Genomic DNA, 24,955 nt, shown 5'->3' on the forward strand with positions numbered 1-24,955 from the left:
ACCCCCAGAGGTTGTTGGTGGGGGACAAATGGCCAAGAGCAAGGTGCCAGAAGGATGAGCAAATAAGCAGAGAGGAGGGGGGTCTTACAAGGCTTTTTCCCCTCACCCCCGTTAGAATGCCTGAGGTTAACCAGGGACTCAGAGGCTCAGCCACCCATCCCCCTCTACCTCACCCCTGCACTAGTACCAGAAGGCAGGAGCCCCAGGCATTCAGAAGGCTGTCCCGCCCCTGGTCGGGGTCCCTAATCTCAGAGGCAGCATGGTGGTGACGCATCCTCACGACTCCTGAAACAGAATGCTACGGGCACCAGTGACAGTCACAACAAAGTTTACTGCAACGAGAGACAAGGCAAACCGGTCGATCGGGACTGACGCTCTTGACCAGAGTGAGGTCTCAGAGTGGGGTACAGAGTTTTTATAGCCGACCACATCGTCTTCTTATCACCTGGGAACAGAACAAAGGAATAGTTCCCAGGTGGAAACAGTTCAAACAGGCCCTTGCCCCAATCCAATCACGCGCTAATCCATCCCTTGATTGATAGGATAAGGCTGTTATCTCTTAACCTACAGTGTTAAAACAAAGCTGTTATTTCTTAAGGCTACAGGTTAGCCCTACCCTTACAGTGGCCCTTAGAGGCTGCTCCCCAGGCCCAGGGTCTCAGAGCCTGGAGATGGAAAGGCCCCCCTCTCTGACTCCCCACCTCGGAGCAGTGAGTGCCAGGGACACGTTGCCAGAGTCTCCTTCAGGCAGCCTGGCCTCCTTCCAACCAGGCCAAGGGCACAGATGGTGCCACACCTGCTCCACGGCCCACGATCTGGACAGGAGAGCGGAGGACCCGCCCCTGCCACAGAGAAGACCCAGGCTCCCTGGACATCCCCCCCCCCGCCGCCTCCTGCTCAGAGGGCAGTGTGTTAGCTCCTAGGGTCCTTCCTCCGTCCTGCGCTCTCCACCCTCCGTTACTGTGTCCTGGGCCCGTGAGCGACACACACACACACACACACACACACACACACACACACACCAGGGGCACAGGTCTTGAAGAGGAGAGCAGCCCCAGAACAGGAGGCCACCCGGGGGGGGGGACCAGGGGAGGGAGGAAGGGCTGTGGCTGGGATGGGGAGGGCCAACCCCAGGCGAGGTCTAGGCCTGGCCTTCCTCTGTGCTAGCCTTGAGGATCCACAGAAACAATTCAGGCGCAGGGGAGCCCCACCCCAGTGCGAGAGACTGTGACCTAAGATGGGCAGGTAGGTGCCAGTGCCCGATAGGGTGCTCAGGGGTTGCCATCAGACAAAGCCCTCAAGGCGCAGGGGAAGAGCACTAGGGGCAGAGGAAACAGCCAGTGCAAAGGCCCTGAGGCAAGAGTGTGTCTGGTGAATTCACGGAGCAGCAACGTAAAAATTAGTGGATGGACGAATCCATCCACTCTGGCTCCTAGCCCAGCTCCCACCCACCTCCGTCTTTTTTGCCGGCTTCCCCTTCTTACTACTGGACTCCCAGGGCTCTGCCGCCCTGGACAGCCGCCTCCGGACTGGTTCCGCCCCGCCCCGCCCCGCCCCGCCCCGCCCCGCCCCGCCCCGCCCCGCCCCGCCGCCCACACGTGCTGCCGCTCAGCCCCAGGCCCTGGCTCCGCCCCCGCACACGTGCTGTCACTCAGGCCCCGCCTCCCGCCGCGCACACGTGCTGCCACTCAGCCCCAGGCCCCGCCCCCGGCCTCCTGCTCCGCCCCCGCACATGTGCTGTCACTCACTCGGGGCCCCCGCCCGCGCACTTGTGCTGTCACTCAGCCCGCGTTGTGTCCGAGCAGGAGGCTGCCGGCCGGACACTCGGCCCCCGCTCCGCCGGCCCATGGACGCCGCACTCCTCGTCGCCCTCGGGCTGCTGGCCCAGGTAAGGCGTCTGGCCGCGCGGAGTCCCTTGCCCCCTGCCCTACGGCTTACGGTGGGACGCTCCCGGGGACCACTGGCTCTGGCCGCCTCTGGAGGACCCATGAGCTGAGGGTGCCCGGTGGGTAGCTCTGTCCAGGGCGTTCTGTGCCCCAGCGGGGTCCGGAGGCAAAGGGTATCCGTCTCCGACTGAACTGGACGGGGAGCCAACTGGGTGGCCGCCCGGAGACCACCTAGCAGGCCGGTCCTTCCCCTGGAGGTGCGCCCCTCAACCCTGCCCGACTTGTGGTGAGAGCCGGGGTGGGCAGCAGGAGCACCCCAGCTGGACGAGCTGGTAGGCCGGTTCCCTGACACTCCTGCTGGGTAGGCAGGTGACCCTGGGTAGTGACCCTGGTGAGTGGAGTCCGAGGCATCTCCACCCTGTGTCCCGCCGGCAGGGGCAGCTGCGGGCTCTGCCCTCCAGGAATCCACTCTCCCCTGGGAGTGCCCTGGGATCCAGGCCCCTGGCACACAGCCCACACCCCCACACTCCCCCCGCTGGCCCCAGTTCCCTGGTCTCTCCGAGCTGGGAGCGGGGCAGGATAGAAGGAAGCACAGACCACTGCCCCTCTCCCCACCATGGGCACCCCCTGGGAGGGGGCCACATCTCCTCGAGTCCTGGGCCGAGTGGCCCTTTGGACGGGGCAGGCACTACTCCGAGCCTGGGAGTGGAGCCGTGGCCTGCCTTTGGGGAGCAGACTGAGTCAGGGTCACAGGCCAGAGGCCAGGGCCGGGCAGTGGTGGGGACATTGTGCATAATAGAGGACCTTATTCGCCTTATACTTGACAGGTAATGAGCTCGAGGGCTTGGCGAGTGCCCATAGGTGCTTGCTGTTTGGGGCCCAGACACTGGTGAGGACAGTCCAGTTTCCCAGCACCCACTCTGGGCTTCCTGAGTCCCCCTGACTCCCAAAGATCTCCCAGCTGTGGCTGGAAGCTGGTCAGATGCCCTCCAGTTGTACCCCTTCCCCCCACCCCCACCCCGCCCAGCAACTGGGCCTCGGGACACCCGGCACCCCTCGCTCTGGTCACCTGCACCCCTGCCTCTGGGCCCACCTGGGCCAGGGCTCCCCCAGCCCTCTGCTGGGAGGTCGCACCGTGCACAATCTTCTTGTGCGCCCTCCCACAGGACCGTATGCCCCACACACACTGGGGTCCACTCTAGAAGGCTCCACGCCTCTGATGCCCCCTCCCCACTTGCTCTAGGAGCAGTGGTCCACCCCCACCCTGCACCAGACCCAGTACTTTGGGCAGGCACATGACGGAGACCTGCTCTTTTGGGTTTGGGGTGGCTCTGCAGCAGGGGACGTCCTCCCCCTGGGGCTCTTGCGGAATGACCCCTGCACACAGCTGGAGGCTTTGGGGATTTGGGGGGATCAGCTAATGGGGCTTGGACACAAGTTCTGTACTCGATGTGGCTCAGATTAGCGCATGAGGGGAGCTTTTCCTAGACCCCCCCCCCCGAAATACATCCGTGTCGGGGCCCTACCCACCCCTCCCCCATCCAGCTCAGCTTTCAGACTTTTGTCCTCTCCTGTCGAGCCACAAGGCAGCTGAAGGCTGCCTCCTGGACATCCCTTCCTCCACCTCTGTGAGCTCCCGAGACCCACCGGCTGGCCCCGGGCGAGGCAGGGCTGGCTCAGGAGGGGCCCCAACACAGGGCTCTGCATTGATCTGGTGCTGACTGTGCCTTTGGGACAAGGCACACCCCTCCCCCGCCTGTGTCCCCTAAAATCTCACCTAGGGGGCTTAGAGTGTGTACTTTCAGAGCTGGGCTCTCGGGCCCCTCCCCGGCCCTCAGTGCCCCCGTAGCTGGCCCTGCCCTTTGGGGGGCGGGAGTGGGGGGTGGCGGAGCCTGGCTGATTTGGGGCAAGCTGGTGAGCCACACGGTTTCTGGAAGGAAGGGGAGGCCTTGGCTGCACTCCTGGGGACTTGGACATGTGAAGGCCCCCACAGGCAACGTGGGCAAGGCCGTGGAACAGGGCCGTGGAACAGGCTGGCGCAGGCCACGTTCTCTAGTCACGTTAACATGACAGTAGCTGGGGTGGCAGAGGGCAGCTGGCTCCTGGACCATTCTCTTCCCCAGGTGGACAGGGCAGCCCCGGAGCATAGTGGCCCTCACGTGGCCGAACCTGTCCCTGCAAGGGGGATGCTGGGGGTGGGGGCTGGGAAACAGCTGCTTCTCTCACCCCCTTACTTTGGCGCCTCAGGAGACGGACGTGCAGGGGCCTCTCTGGGCTGGGGCAGCAGCTGGGCCCATTCCTGGCATGCCTGATGCCGGCCAGGCCGTCCAGGAACGGGCTGGTGCGGATTCCAGCCTGGGCAGAAGGGGCTCGGGCCTGGGAGGCTTGCGGGGGGTGCAGACCGGGAGCTCCTCCCTCCGCCCGGGCAGACCACCCCCCCCCCCCCGCCCCGGGCCCCTGCCGCCCCGTTCCGCCAGGCTCCAGGCCTCCCACCCGCTTCCTAGATCATGAAACCTCGAGCCGAAAGCACTGTTGGAGGGGTCTCCACTCACACAAGTGTGGGATTAACCCTGGAACCTCTCACTCGAGCTCGCGTCTGCAGCTACGTTTTCTAAGCTTCGCCCAACGACGCCGGACGGGGTAGCAGAGGTTCCCTTCCCCTAATGGAGTCGCAACACGATGGTGGACAGGGTTCCAGGAAGCTGGGCCACGGGAGCAAAAGTCCAGCCCGAGCTCAGGCCTGCTGCCTGCCGTCTGAATCTCAGCAGTGATTTTAGGGAGCCCCGGGGGCCCCTAAAGGCCAGCAGCTCCAGGAGACGAAGTGGGCCGTCCTCACTTCCCGCCCAGCCTTCCCCGTCCACGGCTTCTCTACCCGGGGTGGGGGAGCACCCAGCTCTCTTCCCAGGCTCCGGGGAGACTACGCTGTGGCTTAGAATTCTTTGTCCCGGACCCACCGTGGGCTCTTGGAGAGAAGCAGAGGGCCCTGTGGGCCACACCAGGAAGAACGGATTCCTACAGGGGTGGTGGGGGGCTTTATTACTCACCCGCTGGGGTTGGGTGTTGGGCTGGGGGCGGGCCCCGGGGAGGGACAGTGGCCCTGGTGTCTCCAGAGCTTCCAGACTATTCTCTCGGTTCTTGGTTAAGGCAAAGGCCAGGGATGAGCACGGGGGTATCGTTGGGCCTCACTTGGGGGAACTGGGTTCGTCACACCCATTGGTTGTGGCTGGGCGTGGGAGCAGCACGGTGGACAGCAGAGGGGAGCCCGCGTCCACTCGGTGGTGCCTTCTCGCTCTGCCCACATGCTGGGGGTCTGTGTGAGCTGGCTTTGTCCGTGCGGCTTCGTCCTGGCCCCAGATGTCCCGTGGTCCCCGGGCAGCTCCCAGACCCTCCCCCAGCCGGCCACGTCTGTCTTCTGGGAAGGGGGTGGTGGGAGGACCCGGGCTGGCCGGCGGAAGTGGGCTGTGGCCCGGCCCAGCCGCCCCACCCACCGCAGCCTCTGATCTGGGCAGGGGGTCCCTGCCAAGGTTCTGTGGCTTCTGCTGACCTCCTGAACTTGGGCCGTGGAGTCCCAGGCTCTGCCACGACCGCACCAGCCCCGCACCACCCTGCTGGGCACGCTGCGGCGTAAGCCCAGGCCGCCGGCAGAGACGGGGGTGAGGGGCAGCCGGAGGCTCTGTGGTGGGCTGGACGGGGCAGAGTGCGTCCCCCAGCATTCCTCCAAGAGCCTGAGATCAGGGGCTAGCCCCCCTGCAGACCGGCCCCCGCCTGCACCCCCAGTCCTGTCCACCTCCCCACACTGAGGCCGGGTGGGGAAGGCGCCCCTGGGAGCCACGGAGCTCAGAAGCTGGTTTCCCTGTGGCCCCCACCTCTGCTGCTCTCTGGCCGTGTGGGCTTGAGCCAGTGGCTCGGCCGCTCTGAGCCCTACTCGGGGTGGCTGTGAAGCCAGACGGCGCTCGTTCCTAGGGGGCGTGAGGGCTGCGGGAGGGCCTAGGGAGGGCAGAAAGGGCCGAGACAGGCGGACGCTGAGCCCCGTGCCGCCCTCGGGATGCTCAGGAAACAGATGCTGTCCCCGCTAGCACGGTGACAGAGGCCAGCAGGGCTCCGCTTGGCGGGAACACGGTGCTGACCTGGAAGGGTTTGTGCTCTGTGGGTTTGGCACGACGCCCGAGCCGCCCCAGGCACTGCCGGTCTGTCGGGCTGGAGTAGCTTGGGGGCCTGGCCAGGAGCTTGGTCCTTTTTATAAACCATGTTCGCTGCCTCGCAGATTCCAGGCCCCTGCAGGTGACAGTGCCCCTGGGATTTCAGGTGAGGAGGAGGAGGAGGAGGAGGAGGAGGAGGGGGACGATTCCAGGCCTGGGGACCCGGCTTGGGGCCACAAGGAGAGCTCAGCTGTCATGTGGATGTTACTGCTGTTTTGCGAGCAAAGCGTGTGGAAAGCGTTGTGTGCTGGCCCTGGGTGGTGAAGGTGCCAGGGAGTAGAGCGGAGGGTTACACGGGACGGCAGCTGGCATCTCCTTCCTGCCCCTGTCCCATCCCACCCAGAACACCCCCCTCACTCGTCCCTGACGCCTCTCTTCTGAGACCACGAGACCACCCTGTCCCGTGCCCACTCTCCGTGGACTGCGAGGCCCCAGACGGAGGCTGGGGGGTGTCGAGGAGGCACAGGGCAGCCAGGGAGCCACCCTGTCCACCTTAGCTAAAAGGGAGCGCCTCCTCCAGAAGGACCCAGGGCCTGGAGACCCTGGGTGGGGCCAGAGAGCTTCTAGGGTCATCCCTAGAGCACAGAGGGCTGGCGTCTGGGAGGGGGTGTCCACTCTGCATGCCCCCAGCCAGCCTGTCCTGCCTTGGGTTTGGGGGAGGGCAGGGCAGGGGGCAGCTGCCAGTGTGGGGGGGCGGGGCCCGAGCAGCCTCAGAGGCTGCCTTCTCCAACCCCCAAAGCCAGCTGGGTCCCAGCGCGAGACCGAGCCCCTCCCCCAGGCCCCACCCCAGGTGCCGCCATGTCTCACCAAATCCAGCGGGACCCTGTGCCCCTGGACCAGAGCCCCTGTGCCCAGCCAGCCACAGTGCCCGGTCCCACACCCAGACCAGCCGGCACCCTGTTGAAGAGCCTGGCGCGGAGACCAGGGCCGGGAAATTCGGGATGTGTTTGTGCTGCCAGCCCGTCCCTGACTCATGGGCCGGTGCCTTTTCTGGGCCTCGGTTTCCCCACCTGAACTGGGAAGGTGGGGCTACCTGTGGTCACTACAGGGAGCGGCCAGTGGGTCCCAAGAGACTTCTGACGGGTGCCCTCCTCCCACCATGCTCCCTGATTGGCCCAGGGAAGGGCCCGAGCTGTAGCTACATGCCCCCACCCGCCCCTGCGGAGGAGGGGGTGAGCACGGCTGCCACGTGCTCCCCGTCTTCCCTTGGCAGCCCCCCGGCCCCCCCCCGAGTGTGTGGAGAAAGAGGAGGGAGCACCCCCAGGGCCCTGAGGATCCCGGGAGTAGTGGTGTGAACCCTACCACTGGCCCCGTGGCTGGAGGAAAGCAGGGGGTCGGCACCCGGTGTTGTGGTCTTGTTTCAGCCCCTTGGGCCCTGCGAACCCCCCTGCAGCTAGGCCAGTCTGCACGGTGAGGTCGGGTAAGTTTGCAGGCCCTGCTGAAACCCTGGAAACGGGCTGAGCCTCCAGTCCCACAGAGCGGCCTGGAGAAGCCACTTCCGACCTGCCTGTAGGGCCTCCGCAAGCACCCGCTTCCGGGAAGCATTTGGGGGAGAGGGGAAGGGTGGCCACACCCTGTTAGCCACAGCCTTCTCCCACAAAGCGTCCCTGGGAGCCTCCCCCTGGCAGCTGTTGCCGGCAGCCGCCTCGTTCGTCACTCTGGCTCCGTCTGCCCCCCCGAGCACCCCATGCTCCCCAAGGCCCGGTGCCTGCGCCTCCCTTGGGCCACTCCGGGAGGAGGTGGGGGCCCGGCAGCCTTGCTTCGGCCGGCCGGCCGGGGAACATCCACCAGGCCTGGGGCAGCTCTGGCCGCAGGGGCTCCCAGGAGATGACAGGAGACACATGCAGGGCTTTGGGGGCTCCAGTCTTGGGGTGTGGCTGTGGGGTCTCCCAGGACCATGAGCTCAGGGCTCTGATGGGGGCCAAGGTTATGGTGGGTTCACTTTTCTGCGGCCGGGCTCACTGGGGTTGCGTGCTATGTAATTGACAGCTAATTGTGCCTTTGTTCCAGAGCCTGGGCCTGTCATTGGGGGTCCCTGGGCAGAGGAGGCCCAGTACCCTGTACCCCTGGCACCGGGCACCTGCCCCAGGCCGTGTTCGAAGAGCCTGGGTTATCCCCCCCATCAGCGTATCCGAGAACCACAAGCGTCTTCCGTACCCCCTGGTGCAGGTGAGGGGGGCACAGATGGGGGAGGTGGGGGGGAGCCCTGGGGGCAGAGCAGGGGCTGGGCTGTCCCTGGAGGGTCCCTGAGGGCAGCACATCTTTGGGTCATAGGCCGAGCTGCTGGGGGAGGAGTCAAGGCCAGGAAGAGGCCTTTTGGGGCACCCTGCCTTTTGGGGTACCTCCCCCAGCCGGGCTCCTTTCTTGGCAGATCAAGTCCGACAAGCAGCCACTGGGCAGCGTCATCTACAGCATCCAGGGCCCCGGTGTGGACGAGGAGCCCCAGGGCGTGTTCTCCATTGACAAGTTCACGGGGAAGGTGTTCCTGAATGCCATGCTGGATCGGGAGAAGACAGACCGCTTCAGGGTGGGGCCCGCTGTGGGGAGCGCTGGCAGGAAACGGGGGGGGGGGGGGGCTCCTGCCACCACCAGGCTCCTGGTCTCAGGGTTGGGACTTGAGGGCACATGTCCTGAATTGGTAGCTGCAGACAGGGGTTTGGGACTGTAGGACCTGCATTCCAAAGAAGATGTTCAGGATTCTGTTCCCATTTAACAGATGAGCATGAGCGAACTGAGGCCCCGTGGAGGCGGGGCTTGGTCCTGCCCAGGGAAGCGGCACTGGGCAGCCCCCAGCAGAGCCGCCGTCAGCCTCCCAGGAAAACACCACTGGACGCTGGTGTAGTTTTGCCCCAGTTTTGCCCTCAGCCTGGCCATGTGTGGTGGGGGTGGGGCGTTGTGCAGAAGCCCACGGTATGGCACGTCCCAATGGCAGGTGTCCCTTGACTCTCCGGGGAAGGTGGCACGGGATCCCCCCGCCCCGCAGGCATGGGATTGTGAGGCTTGAGAGAAGGGAGCAAGAGGCCATGGAGGGGTGAGGAACCTGACTCCCCACAGAGTCCGGTGTCCTGCCGAGCCTGGAGTCTCCAAAGTGTTTTGAATTTGCCCTGGAGGAGGAGGCTTCTGACTTTGCGTTTTCCGTGCCCTGAACGTTCTTCGTCCAGACTTTGAGAACGAGCTCTTGGTTCCCTTACACAGAGAGTTACCAGACAGAGACCACGGTCCTACCTGGGCACCATAGCATGCCCGCGCTCCAGAAGCAGGGAAGTGGCTTAATTTCCGTTTCACAGGATCATTAAGCTCCAAGAGGAGCCTGCACCGATTAGCAGAAGGGACGGAGTGGGAGCGCTAGTGAGGCTGTGCCTTCAGTCGCACACAAAACATACCTGTGAGCTTCCCGGCAGCCAAGGCGAGAGAGGAAGTGAGGCGCTGCCCTCCCTTGCTGTGGGCAAGCAGGCTGGTGGCAGGGAGGTCTCGCTGCTGCACACTCGCCCCACCCCATGCCCTTTCTCCCCTGTGTAAACTGGTGTCCCCAGCGGGACACCGGGTCTGCACTTGCTGTCCCTTTGCACGGCCTGGTGGGGGCCACCAAAACTGGGGGAGCACAGCACCAGCCCTTGCTCTCTGCTTGGGTAGCTAAGGGCCTTTGCTCTGGACCTGGGAGGAGCCACCCTGGAGGAGCCCACGGACCTGGAGATCGTGGTTGTGGATCAGAATGACAACCGGCCCGTCTTCAGGCAGGAGGCGTTCAGCGGCCGGGTGCTGGAGGGAGCAGTGCCAGGTGAGGCTGGGCGGCTGCGGCAGGCGTGGGGGGCTCTGAGTCCGTCAGAAGGCCTGGGGAGACTCAGCAAGACTTTCAGTGGTCCTTCAGCGCGTCCAAAAGTAAGCAAGCGGACTCTCCAGGGGTAGGGAGTTTGCAGTCACTTCCCGTTTCAGTGTAAGTTTCACACCCCAGCGTCTTCCAAAAAGCAGTGAGGATTTATGGTGGCCGAGCTGGGTCGGAGGCTGCTGCTGCACTGAGGTGAAATCCACACAAAACAGGACTGACCGGTTAAAAACGGACAATTCCGTGGATTTAGCACCCTCACCATGATGCTGTAAGCCCGCTTCCAGAACATGGCCATCCTGTTTCTCAGCCCTACACCTCGATCTCAAACAAGGCACAACCTCCCGTCCGGACAGCCTCGCTCGCCTGACCTGTTCCAGGCAGGAGAGACCTTCCCGCTCTGGTCCCAGGGGCTTGAGTCCAATCCCAGGCCAGCCTTCCGCCTGAGAGGCTGGGAAGGGCGGACTCGTGGGAGGTGCTCCCACAAGTCTGTTTATTTCACCTCCTTCTTCGTGTTTCAAGACTCAGAATGACCTTTTTTTTTTTTTTTAATTTTTTTTTCATACTTTCAGACTTGCAAAAAAGTTAAAAAGAATTGCAACAGAGTTGTGACGTTGATCATGTTTGGGTCTTTGTGGATTATCTGCTTGTTTCCACCGTTAGGTTGGGACGATGGTCCCGCTCCACCTCCTAAGCTCGTTCCCCTCCATCTGGAGCGGTTCCTTGGCTGTTAGGCGTTCCTGACCCTGATGTGGTTTTTTTTTTTTTTTTTTCAAAAAAGTTTTATTGTGCTAAAAATACACATAAGTGTTACCATCCTAACAATTTTTAAGGGGACCGTTCAGTGGTGTTAAATACATTCCGAACGTGGGGCGCCTCGGTGGCTCAGTCGGTTCAGCATCAGACGCTGGCTCAGATCACAATTCATGGGTTCAAGCCCCAGATAGGGCTCTGTGCTGACAGCTCAGAGCCTGGAACCTGCTTCGGATTCTCTGTCTCCCTCTCTCTGCTCCTCCCCTGCTCGTGCTCTGTCTCTCTCTCAAAAATAAACATTTAAAAAATACATTCATAATGTTGTGCGGCTGTCCCCACCACTGGTCCCCAGACCCTGGCTCCCACCTACTTTCCACCTCTGTAAATCTGTATACTCTAGGGACCTCGTGTAAGTGGAACCTTCTAGTATTTGTCATCTGTGACGGCTCATCTCACAAGCACAAGCATCCAGCTTCATCCGTGTTCAGGATCTGCTTCCCTTTTAAAGCTGGACAGTAGTCCATTGTGTGGACAGACCACGCGTCCTTCCTCCTGTAGATAGATACTTGGGTGGCTTTTGCGCCTTGGCTACCGTGAGTGATGTTATGGATGTGAGTTCACGTTCCCGCTTTTGGTTCCTTGGGGGATAAACCCAGAAGTGGAGTTGATGGATCACACGGCGATTCTGTGTTTCATTTGAGTGACCACCGTGCTGTTTCCACGGCGGCTGCACCATTTCACACCCCACCGGCCACGCGTGGGGCCCCATTTCTCCGTGTCCTCGCCAACACTTGTCTTTTGGTTTTTCATGATGGCCATCCCAGTGGGTATGAACTGGTGTCTCGTGATGTGGGTTTGCGTTTCCCTGACGACTACTGATGTCGAGCACCTTTTCATGTGTTTTGTGGCCATTTGTATATTTTATCTGGAGAAAGGCGGATTCAAGCCCTTTGCCCGTTTTTGAATTGAGTTGCGTTTTTGTTGAGTTTTAGGGGTTGTCTATATATCCTGGGTAGTCCTTCACAGAGACACGATTTGCAAGTGTTTTCTCCCATCCTGTGGGCTGCTTTTTACCCCGTTGATAGTGTCTTTTGACACAGAACATTTAAAAATTTTAAAAATGTTCATGAAGTGCAGTTTGTCCGCCTTCCCTTTTGTTGCCTGTGCCTTTGGCGTCCCGTCCAGAAATCATAACCAAATCCAGTGTGGCGAGACTTTTGCCCTCTGTGTTCCTCCAAGTTTTACAGTTTCAGGCCTTACGTGTAGGTCTTTGATCCGCTTGGAGTGAGTTTTTGCGTGATGGTGTGAGGGGAGGGTCCAAGTGCGTGCTCTGGGCTGGGGACGCCCAGTTTTCCCAGCGCTGGGTGCCGAGAAGACCGACCTCTTCCCCCTTGCACGGTCTCGGCCCGCTGGCCGGAAGTCGTTTGGCCACCCGTGCGAGGGTCTGTTCCCGGACTTCCTGTCCCACCGGCCCGCGCGTCTGTGTGGCCACCCCACACTGCCGTGATCCCCGTACCTTTGGGGTGGTTTTGAAGGCAGGCGGCGTGAGTGCGCCCGCTGTGTTCTTGGCTGTTTGGGTTTCCTGGAGGTTCCATACGAGTTTTAGGATGGTTTTCCTATTTATGCGAAGAAACTTGTCCTTAGGACATTGATGGAGACGGTACCGAAATCTGCACATCACTTTGGGCAGTGCTGACCTTGAACAGCGTTGACCTCGCAGCCCGTGAACATGGGACGTGTTTCCGTTTACTTGGGTTTAATTTCTTTCCGAAGCGTTTGTAGTTTTCACCGTCCAAGTGTCACACCTCCTTAGTCCTAACACTGACGTTCTGAAGCACTTACTCAGTTATTTTGAAGAACATGGGTTGTCTGGATGGGGTTTGTGTGGTTGGATTCAGGATTTGCACTCGGGTAACACAGTTCTCCTCAGTGTGTCCTATCAGGAGTGTGTGTCCCGTTCCTGGAGATGTGGACTTCGATTTGCCTTGTTTAGGGGGTGTCTGCCGGGCTTCTCCACTGTGATTTTTTTTTTTTTTTTTAGTTTATTATTTTGAGAGAGTGCAGAGGAGGAGCAGAGGGAGAGAGGGAGAGAGAATCCCAAGCACGTTCCGCACGGTCGGCACAGAGCCAGACGCAGGGCTCAATCCCCTGAACCATGAGATCATGACCTGAGCTGAAACCGAGTCAGACACTTAACCGACTGAGCCCCCCAGGCTCCCCTCCACTGTGATTTTTCCATTGTCCCCCTGTAATTAATAGGCATCTTGTGAAAGATCCTCTGCGACTGTGCTCGTCCTCTGTTTCTCCTTAAACTTCCATTCCCCAGTGTGAGCATCTGCTCATGGTCCTTGTCTGGGTCCGTTCTCCTAGGGGCGGGGGCGGTGGTTTCCTACTTCCATTGTCCCTTCACCCTTTGTCAGGGGGCTTTCTGCCCTGTGGACGTGTGCCTGCGGATGCTCTTTTTGTTTCTATGACTCTGGACCTCCGGAGTCTGACTCGTTCAGTGGGTTACATCCATTACAGCCATTGCTCTGATGCCCACATTGTCCGTGTTTGGCCAACAGGAGGCACGTCAGATTGGCTGCTGTTCGGCCCCTGCAGCAGACAGAGCTGGGAGACGTGCTTCTGCGTGCAGACACGAGCGTGTGTGTTGTGCGTGTGTGCACGCGTGTTGCGTGTGTGCTGCTCACACCTGTGTTTGCACGTCTCTCTACTTCTGTTAGTTCGGCGTTCCCGCCGGTTCGGAGCTGGCCCGCTTTCCAGCTGGTTCCCCCGTCTGACCCCGGGCTCTCAGCCCCTGCTGGACTGTCTCCGTGTCTGGGGGACACGTCAGCTCTTGATCGAATGTGTATGTCAGACGCTCTTGCTTCCTCCTCCAGCCGGCGCAAGGCAGACGGCTTAAATGTTCAAGTTCGTACAGACCGATGGGGGCCTGGACCTGGCACGGTGGGCCACGGGCGGCGAGGCGTGTCCTGGGGCCAGGGGTCGGCGCCCACACATGTCCTCCCTGCTCGTCCCTGTCCTCACCAGGCACCTACGTGACCAGGGCCGAAGCCACAGACGCTGATGACCCGGAAACAGACAACGCGGCTCTGCGGTACTCCATTCTGGAGCAGGACGGCCCCCAGCTCTTCAGCATCGATGAGCACACGGGGGACATACGCACCGTGCAAGTGGGTCTGGACCGCGAGGTGAGGCTACCGCCATGAAGGCTGGGGGCCAGGGCCGCCAGGGTGGCATCCTTGCCCGTCTTCTCGGCGCTCTGAGGCTCATGGGGCGGCTCATTCCAAGCTGGGCCCTCCGCCCCAGCCTTGCCCACCCTACGTGCTTCCCCCGACACGGTGGAAGGGAGCCTCCGCTTGCTGTGGATACTCCCAGTGGCTCGGACACAAACCCAGCTTGGGACACCCGCGTCTCGTGGCTGCTCGCGGGTTTAGGTGCGAGGGGAGCGGGAAGGGCCCTCCGTATGGTGCCTGGCCCTGACGAGTCCTGCCGAAAGCCTCCCCCGCCCTGGAGCCTGCCAAGCCTTCGGGCTTCCTGGCGTGGGGTAGGCCATCCACCTGGCCCCATGCTGGCCAGTCGTGCTCTGGAGTAACAGCCACTCTCTGTCCTTGCACACTCTTCCTCCAGCGGGACCCCTGCTGCCGCTCACAGCCAGGCTGCTGCACAGCTTCGGCACCTCCAGGAAGCCCTCCTTGGTTTCCCCGCGGCTACACACACAGCTCTGTCTAGTGGCTCGCTGCATCAGGTGGCCTTCGGTCCCTCTTTCTGCCACTGGAAGTGGCCCCTCAGGGCAGGGACCCCAGCTTGTTGGTTCAGCTCCAGCGTGCTGTGGTGTTCCGTGAACGCGTACCCAACTCGACGCCTGGCCTCTTGCCCACTCATAGTCTGGGCTGGCAGTCGTGTTGTCAGACCCAGAGGGCCGGGCGGCACATTTTGCCCCAGAGCTTGGGAGCAAAAGGCCAGGTGTTGGGGCTTGTGATGCGCACAGGGCTCTCCCGTGAGGCTGAGCCCGGTGCTGTCTGCTCGACGCCGCCCCCCACCGGGCCCTACGGGGCCACCGGGGACGACCCTGACTGCGCATTGCTGTGCCCCCAGGTGGTCGCCGTGTACAATCTGACCCTGCAGGTGGCAGACATGTCTGGAGATGGGCTCACCGCCACGGCCTCAGCCATCATCACCCTTGAGGATGTCAATGACAACGCCCCTGGGTTCACCAGGGACGAGGTACTGCCCCCGACCACACCCACGCTGGGGACTGTCCTTCCCTCCTCAGGCTCCCGACAGAGAGACAAGGACTTGTCTGAGGACAAGCACAGAAACCCAGGTTAGACTGGTGGCTTGTGCGCACGTAGACACAGAGAAGCTCGGGGAGACCCTGGGGGGAAGCGTCCCCCCGAGACCCCTCGGTGGCCCTCGGGCAACAGGAAGGAGCCTTCCCTCCGCCCCCGCCGCGTGGGACGGAGCAGCCAGCCCCAGCCTCCGGGACAAGGCGGCACACAGGGCGCCTGGCGCACAGCTGAGCCCGCAGACAGGGCCTCATGGGGACCCCTGGGGGGCCGTGATTCCCAAGGCCACAAGCCCGGGAGGCTCTGGGGGGGGGTGGGCAGCGGAGTCAACAGGGGGGGAGTAGGGGTGGGCATCCCCCCGCGGGGCCACCCCCCGATCCCGCAGCCCCGGCGGTAACGAGGGCCGGGCTTCGTAGTTCTTCATGGAGGCCACGGAGGCTGTCAGCGGAGTGGACGTGGGGCGGCTTCAGGTGGAGGACAGGGACCTGCCGGGCTCCCCAAACTGGGCAGCCAGGTTCACCATCCTGGAGGGCGACCCCAAGGGACAGTTCGCTATCCGCACAGACCCCAAGACCAACGAGGGCGTGCTGTCTGTGGTGAAGGTGAGTGGGGTGCACGGCTTCCCCAGCTGGGGTCTGGCTTCTGGACCCGAGCTCAGGGGGCCCCCGTTTGGGGCAGAGCAGAATGCTAGGGGACCCGGGAATGCTGGGGTTCTGGGCGCAGGCCACGCCGACCCCGGGGCACGGGGCCGGCCACAGCCCGGGTGGTATCGATGGAGTGCTGCTGCTTCCGGTGTGGGGTGCCGTGTAGACCTGTGTCAGGCGGGTCTGAAGCCAGGAGACAGGAGCAGCGGGAGACACACGCACACACGGGTGCAGACCTGCTTAGATGCTGACGCACAAGGAGCGTTACTGCAGGAAACGGGGGTTTGCAGGCCCAGCGGGCTGGGAACTCAGGACCCAAATCTTTCCTCTAAAGGAAAATCTCAGCTTTGTTCTCGACGGCTGTGAGCTACGGACGAGCCCCACTCAGGTCATCCGGGACAATATTTAAAGTCAGCAGGTGGCAGAGGTTAATTTAACCCCAGGTGCCAGCCCCCTCTGCGTGCCCGGACGAGCGTTGCTTGAGTCACCAGGAGGATGCCTGACCAAGTGACGCACGAAGCTGGTCACACGCCGCCTAACTCATTCTGAGTGACGAGTAGCTGTCATTTTTATGTTATTCTTTGCGGCTTTTGGTCCTGAATAATTTTTATTTGTGCAGGGCTAATGAGGGACAGGGAGAGTAGGGGCTGTGAGGAGAGACCGAAGGGGCCGCGGTCCCACTGTGGGGGCCTCGCCCTGCCCTGTAGCCGCCTCCGGGCACCTCAAATGTGAGGGGGGCCCGGAGTCCTGAGCGACCGCCCCCCCGGCACCCCCCCTCCAGCCCCTGGACTACGAGAGCTGTGAGCAGTACAACCTGAGAGTCGCGGTGCAGAACGAGGCCCCCCTGCAGGCAGCCGCCCCCAGGGCCGAGCGGGGCCAGGCCAGGGTCAGCATACGGGTGCAGGACGTCAACGAGGCGCCCGTGTTCCAGGAGAACCCACTGCGGACCAGCCTGCCTGAGGGGGTGCCCCCGGGAACCCCCGTGGCCACCTTCTCTGCCCAAGACCCTGACACGCAGCGGCTGCAGAGGCTCAGGTGGGGGCCGCCGGGGTGAGGCAGAGGGGGCCGACGGCCTCCTTTGTCCGCTGCCCAGCCGGGGCGCAGAGCACGGTGGAGGGTTCCCGTCAGAGCCCTGGTCGGAGGGTAGAGGGCACGTCTGTCCGTGTACAGCCCTGAGCATCCCTGGGGCCTCGAGCCCTGTGCATACATGCGTGTCGGCGTGAACTCATCCCAGCAGGCCAGACTGGGCGCTTGCTGGCCCACCGACGCCACCCGGTCCGTTCCGGTGAGCCGGTGTGTGCAGGCCGGCCCTTCGTGTGTTGGATGTCCCCCCAGCCCTGGCCCTATGGATCTGTGTCTGTCTCCACGGTGCCCACGCGCTGAAGCCTGGCTGTGGGACTCACTGACCTTGGGGCCCTGGCCCTGGGCCTCACCTGCCTTCCCTGAGCCTCGGTTTCCTCATCTGTCAATTGGGACAGAAACCACCAGCTCAGGGCAGTTGGGGGCCTAGCTTCAGAGGTGCGTGCGTGCACACGTGTGTGGGAAATGTGTGTTTCTGTATGACCACACCCCTAGGGGTCCTGTGTCTGCTCAGGGTCACTCTGTCCCCTCCTCGGCCAACAGCTACTCTAAGGATTATGACCCAGATGACTGGCTGCGGGTGGACAGAGCCACGGGTCAGATCCAGACCCAGCGAGTGCTCAGCCCAGCCTCGCCCTTCCTCAAGGATGGCTGGTACAGGGCCATCATCCTGGCCTACGACGATGGTGAGTGTCAAGCTGTGCCTGGGCTCCGGGGCTCCCGGACCCGGGCCGGGCATCCTTGCTGCTGCCCGAGGGCCGAGAGCTGCGCGTGCCGTGGAGCCGATTCTCGGGTGGGCAGTCTGCCCCAGCAGGGCAAGGAGCCCACCTGGCCTCTCCCGCCTGCAGCCTCCCCACCCAGCACGGCCACCGGGACCCTGTCCATTGAGATCCTGGAGGTCAATGACCACGCCCCGGAGCTGTCCCCGCCATCTGGTAGCATGTGCAGCAAGCCAGATCAGGGTTCTGGCCTTCTCCTGGGGGCCACGGATGCGGACCTGCCCCCCCACGGGGCTCCCTTCCACTTTCAGCTGAGTCCCCGTGTCCCAGAGCTGACCCGGAACTGGAGTGTCAGCCAGGTTAACGGTGAGTTTTTCCAAACACCGGCCCGCGGGTGCAGCCCTGAGACCTGGGGGGCGCTCAGCACCGTGGTCCTGCTGGTTCCCGCCGCATCCTCGGGAGGGGCAGGAACTATCACGCCCAGCGGGAGGATGGGGAAACTGAGGCCCCAGGTCTTGGGATCCTCACCCACCAGGCCGCTTCTCCGAGCAGCAAGGGGCGCGGAGGGGCCCTGGAGGGGCAGGGGCAGGGCGCGTCAGGTTGGGAGGCCACTGCTGACCTTGGGCGCCCTCTGCAGTGAGCCACGCGCGCCTGCGTCTCCGGCACCAGGTCCGGGAGGGTCTACACCGCCTCAGCCTGCTGCTCCGAGACTCCGGGCAGCCGCCCCAGCAGCGCGAGCAGCCCCTGAACGTGACGGTGTGTCGCTGCGGCCCGGATGGCGCCTGTCTGCCGGGGGCCGCCGCCCGGAGGGCAGGAGGCGTGGGCGTCAGCCTGGGCGCCCTGGTCATCGTGCTGGCCAGCATCATCCTGCTGCTCTGTGAGCGCCCGCGTCCGGACACCTGCTGCCCTGACTCCGCCTCCTCGCAGGCCCCGCCCCACCTTAACCCCCCCCCCCCCCCCCCCCCCCCCCCCCCCCCCCCCGCAGGCCCCATACCACCCGATCCCATGCCCCACATGTCCAGACCCGGCTGGATGACCGGGCACCCACCACCTCCTATCTGTCGCCTCCTGCCCAGTGCTCGCCCTGCCGGTCGCCCTCGTCACGCGGTCCCGGCGGCAGTCAGGGGACAAAGGGTTTCTGCACGGGCTGCAGGACGATCTCCGGGACAACATCCTGAACTATGACGAGCAGGGGGGCGGGGAGGAGGACCAGGTGAGGGGAGGGCGTTGGGGGAGGTAGTGGTTTAGAAATGCTAAGCGGTTGGAAGGGTCCCTGAGAGCCTAGGCCGTGGGTCCCCCTCCAGCACCCCTCACCCCACCTTCAGGAGGAGGGAGTGTCCCCCACAAGTCCTCTTCCCTTCCCCGCACCCCCCTCATCCCACCAGGGTGCCTGGGACCAACACCCCACCCTGTGATTGATCGGGGCTGAATTCTGCCTACTGTGTCCCCAGGATGCTTACGACATCAACCAGCTGCGCCACCCAACAGAGCTGGCGGCCTTGTGCGCTCCCCTGGGACGGCCGCCACTGCGCCGAGATGCCCCGTTCGGCCGAGTGCGCCCCCAGCCACCCCGCATGCTGCCCACCAGCCCCGCTGACATCGCTGACTTCATCAATGATGTAGGTGTCCCTGGAGGTGTGCAGACGGGCAAAGGCACAGGGACACGCACATAGGGTCTCCCGCCCACGCCTCTGTGAACCCTCCGGACGCGCACCATTTGTGGAGAGTGGGTCCGTCGCTGGGGACCCCAGCTGAGCTTCTGGGGAACCCCTGACAATCTGAGAGCTGGGTGAGGCTGGGGAAGTGCAGGGGACCACAGGCGCAGGTCCCCTGGAAGAGGAAGCTGCCCCCCACCCCCGCCCGGGATCGCGCGGAGCCTGGTTGAGCTGGGGTGGGTTGGAGCTTGCTCTGCGGCACTTTCCACTGGACACCGATCGACAAAAGTTAGCATGTCCCGAGGCTGGGGGTGCAGCGGTCAGTCGCATCCCGGAACCAGAGTTATGTGCGCACAGCATGGCGAGTTCTCGCAGTCAAGGCGGGGGAGGCTCAGAAGGCAGGCGGCCCGGTTGGATGGGCTGTGGGGGAGCAGAGGGTGCCGCCTGCCGGCCTGCCCGACGCCACACCCGCCCTCAAGCACAGGCCTTGATTCAGAGGAAGCCCCCTACAGATGCCTGGGCAGGGGTCAGGCCCAGGTGCAGGTCCCGGTTAGGAGGGCGTGTGACCCTTTGGGTGGGAGGATGGACGGAGGTGGACGGGCCAGAACCCTTTGCGAAATCTTTAAAAGGCAGAAACGGGGGTCCCACCGATGGGATGTTAGGAAGCCTCACGTACCCCAGCCCTGAGGAAGGAGAGAGCCGCCCAGAGGGAGGTGGGGCGGGTCTCCCAACGGTGCCTGCACTCGGGGCTCTGTCCCTCCCCCTCCTCTTCCCGCGGGGCTGGGGTGGGGCTCCCTCCTCGCTGCCTCGGGCTGAGCGGGCTGCAGCCTGAGCTGGGGGCGGGGCTTGGTGCCGGCAGGGATCCTGAGCTCTCCCGGGCCTCTCCGCAGGGCTTGGAGGTGGCAGACGGCGACCCCAGTGTCCCGCCCTATGACACAGCTCTCATCTACGACTACGAGGGGGATGGTTCCGTGGCAGGGACGCTGAGCTCCATCCTGTCCAGCCTGGGGGACGAGGACCAGGACTACAGCTGCCTGCGGGACTGGGGGCCCCGCTTCGCCCGGCTGGCTGACCTGTACGGGCCCCCGTGAGGGTCGGAAAAGGGCCAGGGAAGGGTGGGGGGCTTTCTGATGCGGACCCGCGTGCCCTGCTCGCGGTACGACCACCAGACACGGAGGGCAGACGTCTTTCCGAGGACAGGCGGCCTGGCCTCCAGGCCCGGCTGACCTCTGTAGAGGCAGCCAGGGGGCCCCCAGGCCCTTGGGCAAGTCTGCTTCTCCCAGGGAGGACAGAGACCGGGGGACCCAGCGCCCGGAGAGCCGGAGCCAGACAAGCCTGGCGTCATTCAGCCTTCCCCCACCTCGCCGGCCCCCAGCGGCCTCCCACTCATGCCCCCCCACCCCCACTCCTGAATTAAAAACCTGCCCTTCTCTCCAGTGCCGGTGGCGCGGTCCGGGCTGCCCCCCGGGGGGGGGGGGGGAGAGGGGGGTTAGTGAGCGCACCGGGAGCCCCCTCCAACCCAGGGCGCGCGGCCCGAGAGAAGCAGCGGCGAGGACGCCAAGTTCCACGGATGCCTTTATCCTCCACGCGTGGCGGGAATGGAGGGGAGCCAGGGCGCAGGCGAGTCAGCCGTCCCGCTCCGGCCGGGACCCCGCCCGGTGGGAGGGCGGGGGCGGGCGGCGGCGGCGGGCCCGGGACCCGCGCAGGCAGTCGGCGTCCCGCAGCGACGCGGGCAGGCGGCGGCCTCGGCTCTCGGGCAGCAGCAGGACGCACAGCAGGGCGAGCACCGCGAAGGAGGCGAAGACCACGTGGTGCAGGAAGAAGCCGCCCCGGCCGTGCACGTCGGCCAGCGGCGCTGCCGCCTGGCCCAGGAAGCCGGCCCCCAGCACCAGGCCTAGCCCGGCCCCCCTGCGGGAGAGCGCGCGGTGGGGGGCGGCCCGGGGGGAAAGCGGGGGTGGGGGGGGGGGACTCAAAGTCTGTGGAAAAACTTCCCCCTGGGCTGGAACAAGTTTCCTTCTTTTCATCAGAAAATCCAAAACCGCTCCCCACCCCCCGCAATTCTGTCCTGGCTGCTCCCCAAGCCCCCGGCCCCATTCCTCCACTCCCTTCTGTGACCAGCGGCCCCCGTGTGTCCCCCAAGAGGTGGTGGGAACCCCGGGCGCGACGGGGAGGGCAGGGTGTGGCTGGCAGCCCAAGCTCACCTGATCACCGTGGGGAACACCTCCGCCGCGAAGAGGCTGCTGAGGGCAGACACGGCGTGGGAGGCCAGGAGGCCCAGGACGGACAGGGACAGCATGGTCCAAGCTGGCAGGTCTGGGGGCAGGAGGAGGCAGTTCCCATGCTGCCCGCAGGGCCTGGCCTCCCCAGCCTTTCCCCATCTGGGATCATAGAACTTTTTTGGCCTTCTGACTCTTTGGGCCTCAGTTTCTCTGGGTACACGGTGGGAAGACAGACGGGGCAAAAACCAGAACTTCATCCCAATGCCCCGTATCCTGTGCTACCTTCTCGTGGCCCCAGGAGGGGGCTGATCCCACTGCCCCACATCGGTCAGACCCTCTGCCAAACACGAGGACTCGGAATCGGCAGGGCCCCACACTCACACTGGGTCCCGGCAAGAAGCAGCAGGGATGCCAGGCCCAGGACCAGGGTGCCCAGCAACAGGACCGGGCGTCGCCCCCAGCGGTCCCCCGTCAGCAGCAGGAGCACAGCGGCCGCTGCCTCCAGGCCGGCGGTCAGGAAGTAGGGCCAATAGAAGGTGGGCTCGCTCGGGGCCAGGTTGCGGAGGAAGCCGGCTCTGATGCCCCCGCAGATCAGCCTGGGAGAGAGGGAGAACGCGGCTATGGCCCAGCCAGGGCGGGGGACTCCAGCGACCAAAGACCCACCCACCGGGGGGGTGGAAGGCGCAGACCCCATCAGCCCACCCGTGCCCTCCCCTCCTCACGAACTGAAGCCCAGGATGAGTCCGTTTCTCCAGGCGACGCGGGTGTGCCGGAGCTCCAGGACGGAGTGGTACTGGGGCCGGGGGCTCTGTGCACCCAGCATGTCCAGCTCTGTGGCTCCGGGGACATGAGGGGCACATGTGAGAGACGACCCTTCTCTGGCACCCGTCTCCCATCTCCCGGCTGGTGCATCGCCTGTAACCAGGGAGCTCTCCTCCTCTGAGCCGTCCTCCGGGTCCACGCCCCCAGGTTCTGCCAAGTGCCACAGGATCTTCCGGGCCCGGGCTGGCTGTCCCGTGGCCAGCAGCCAGCAGGGAGACTCAGGGAACAGGGCCGGCGACCTGCAGGGGTGGGGCGAGAAGGCCCACAGGTCCTCTCCGCAAGGAGAGCAGAGGCTCACGACGCCTCTCTGGATCCAGGGGGACAAGTCATGCCGCGGCTTTCTGGATCCCTGTGCCACACCCACACGCCCGGTGCTGCACAAAGGTGCGGAGAGAAGTGACACACGGGGCCGCCATACTGTCACTGAACCGTGACACGCTTACCCCCAAAAGAGCAGCAGAAGGCCCGTCACCAGGGCGCTGAGCCCCTGCAGGAGGCGCCAGTCCTGCGCCAGAAGCGCCAGGCCAGGCAGCAGCAGCGTGCCCAGCACGGAGAAGAGGCCGGCTCCCACGGAGAACACCAGGCGACGAGGGGGGTCACACAGCTCCAGGCCTGAGCAGACGCAGATGGCCTGAGGACCTCTCCAGGGCTGCGGGGACCGGTCACTAACCTACAGCTCCAGCACCTGCACCTTCCCACCAGGGACAGACCTCCTAGAACAAAGAGTGCCCCTCCCCCCTCCGCAAGAAGGGCCCTCAGCAGGAGTGCCAGAGGGGCCTCCCATGCCACCTGACTTTGCCCCGGCAGCAGAGTGGGAGGCCTGGCCTGAGGGGGTGCTCCCCAGGGCCCCCACCCCCGCGGTACTCACGAGCCACGTAGAGGGCAAGGGAAAACCCTGCCAAGGCCCCCCCGTGAAGCAGCCTTAAGGTCAGCAGGGCGGCAAAGCTGGCCGCCAGGGCCTCACTGGCCCCCAGGCCTGTGGCCAGCACCAGGGAGGCCACGAACACAGCCCGACGTCCAAACCTGGGGGGCAGCCAGGGAAACGTGGGTGCGGGTCAGGACAGCTAGGGCATCCGGCGGGACCCTGAGGGCCTGGAAGGGGGGGGGGGCTGCTGGGAGAGAAGCAAAGGGGCAGCACCTCACCGGTCACAGCCCGCACCCAGGAAGACACAGCCCAGCAGCCAGCCCAGGAGGTGGCTCATCTGCTCCAGGGGCACCTTCCAGCCATCCTCACACACCAGGTTCCACTACGGGGACACCAATCACCTGTTGGCTGGCCGGGCCACCCTTCCCATTGCGAGTTCCCAGAAGGCCAGGCTGCAAGGGGCGCTAGATGGCCTGCTCCAGTTCCTCTCTGGAGATAAGGGGAAACTGAGGCACAGAGAGGGTGGAGGACCTGCTCAAGGTCACACAGCATGACCTCCTGACTCTGGTAGTCTTCCCGCAGCATCCGAACAATTCCTGGTCTGAGTCCCCAGAGGGCAATGACAGGGGTCCCCAGGACACCTACCTGGAACCCCAAGCCTGTTTTTTCTCTGGATGGGGACCCACTCCCCTTTCTGCAGCCACTGGTCTCCCACCAGGGGACCCTTGACAGAGCTGAGCCTCCTGCTGGCTGCCGTGCCAAGGCCTCCAGGGCATCGCCCTCACCTCCCCCGACACTGCTCACTTCAAAAGTGATTTCGGGAACTGTGACTCAGGCCTGCGCGCACCTGCTTTTCCCGGACATGGCCCTTGACCTCAGTTTCGCACTTCCCCACCTCTCCTTCCAGGTTTCTGCGCCTCCTCCCCAAACTTAACGTACTGTTTCGGATCACGCTACGTCACAGTTTTTATCTTAAAAACCAAACGTCTGCGAAAGCTGCCGGGGTGCTGACTGATCAGTACCCCCACAGAAGGGCAGGGGTGCCGTGGGGCAGAATGGACGGAAGACAGCAGCCCAGCCGGTTTCAGGGCCTCGGGCAAAGACGTGGCAACCCGGTCCCTGTTCCCACACTGGAGCTGATCCTCCCGGGGACAGAGGTAGGGATGCGGGGCAGAGGCTGCCAGGAGGGAGGCAGAGCTGGGCGGGTCCCAAGCCCCAGGGAGGAAGGAGCGGAAGAGGGGCCTGGGAGGGTCCAGCCGCCTCCCCCTCTTCTCTCCGCAACCCACCGCCGAGTCGCCCCCACCTCCCCTCCAGCTTGTTTGCACCTCAGACGAAAGGTCTGCTTTTCGCAAACGTATCTCCACGTGCCTACCTTGATTCAAAGCCTCCCGTCTCGGGAACCCGCTTTCGACACCTACATGGCCCGAAGCCACAGCTTGCTCAAAACGCTGGTGGCACTTGAGTGCCACCTACTGCGGACCACCTGGCGCCGGTCTGCTCAGACCTGCGGCTGAACGCCTCCTCCCCCGGGCTGCCCGCCCGCAATGGCAGTCCTCGGGCGGCAGGCTCCGCCCTTGGGCCCGGCACCCCCGCGACCCGGGCATCTGCTGCGTCACCTGACGACCGACTAAGAGCCCAACCTGACAAGCCCCAGCCGACCACGGGCAGAGGGCAAGGGGGGACGGAGGGAGGTGGGGACGGAGGAAGGCAGACAGAAAAGGCGGGGACGAGAGGCGTTAGAGTGAGAGCAAACGGGATGAGGCAGAGAAGGCTGAGGCGGAGACCCCGACCGTCGGGCCCGCGTGCTCCCGCGTCCGGTCCTGCGTACCTGGGTCACCGGGCTGCGCAGCAGGCCGGCGGCGGGCAGCGCGTAGTGCCAGCCGCGCGTGCAGGGCCGCGTGCCGTTGGGGCGGGCGTGGGGCTCGGGCTCAGGGTAGCGCAGGAGCAGGCAGGGGCTCGGGGCGCGCGCGGGTCCCAGGCGCGGCACGCTGGCGTCGAGCA

At 64.1% G+C, this 24,955-nt stretch overlaps 2 protein-coding genes across 2 annotated transcripts; one reads left to right on the forward strand and one right to left on the reverse strand.

The window, feature by feature from the left end:
* Positions 1-1,586: 1,586 nt before the first annotated feature.
* On the forward strand, positions 1,587-20,603 carry CDH15 (cadherin 15). Its single transcript, XM_040443344.1, has 14 exons — positions 1,587-1,888; positions 8,096-8,254; positions 8,457-8,612; positions 9,719-9,863; positions 13,692-13,852; positions 14,760-14,888; positions 15,367-15,552; positions 16,376-16,629; positions 17,218-17,360; positions 17,523-17,759; positions 18,031-18,270; positions 18,470-18,606; positions 18,845-19,012; positions 19,939-20,603. The coding sequence occupies exons 1-14, from the start codon at positions 1,733-1,735 to the stop codon at positions 20,137-20,139; spliced, it is 2,472 nt and encodes an 823-aa protein (XP_040299278.1). The 5' UTR covers positions 1,587-1,732; the 3' UTR covers positions 20,140-20,603.
* A 70-nt stretch (positions 20,604-20,673) lies between these two features.
* Positions 20,674-24,953, reverse strand: SLC22A31 (solute carrier family 22 member 31; the record flags this gene model as incomplete). The annotated part of the gene is made up of 9 exons (XM_040443427.1): positions 20,674-20,956; positions 21,250-21,361; positions 21,649-21,863; positions 21,990-22,098; positions 22,183-22,328; positions 22,533-22,701; positions 22,958-23,112; positions 23,233-23,336; positions 24,783-24,953. Coding segments are annotated over 9 exons (1,464 nt in total), but the record flags the coding sequence as incomplete, so codon positions are not given.
* Between the last annotated feature and the right edge of the window lie 2 nt (positions 24,954-24,955).

Source organism: Herpailurus yagouaroundi, unplaced genomic scaffold (genome assembly GCF_014898765.1).
Source record: "Herpailurus yagouaroundi ecotype Mexico unplaced genomic scaffold, PumYag 190, whole genome shotgun sequence".
In the NCBI taxonomy this organism is placed as follows: domain Eukaryota; kingdom Metazoa; phylum Chordata; class Mammalia; order Carnivora; family Felidae; genus Herpailurus; species Herpailurus yagouaroundi.

Coding starts and splice junctions, on each gene's coding strand:
- CDH15 (XM_040443344.1), top strand. CDS start 1,733: ATGTGCTGTCACTCACTCGGGGCCCCCGCCCGCGCACTTGTGCTGTCA. Junction 17,361..17,522: donor CATCCTGGCCTACGACGATG/GTGAGTGTCAAG, acceptor TCCCGCCTGCAG/CCTCCCCACCCAGCACGGCC. Junction 18,271..18,469: donor CAGCATCATCCTGCTGCTCT/GTGAGCGCCCGC, acceptor CCTCCTGCCCAG/TGCTCGCCCTGCCGGTCGCC.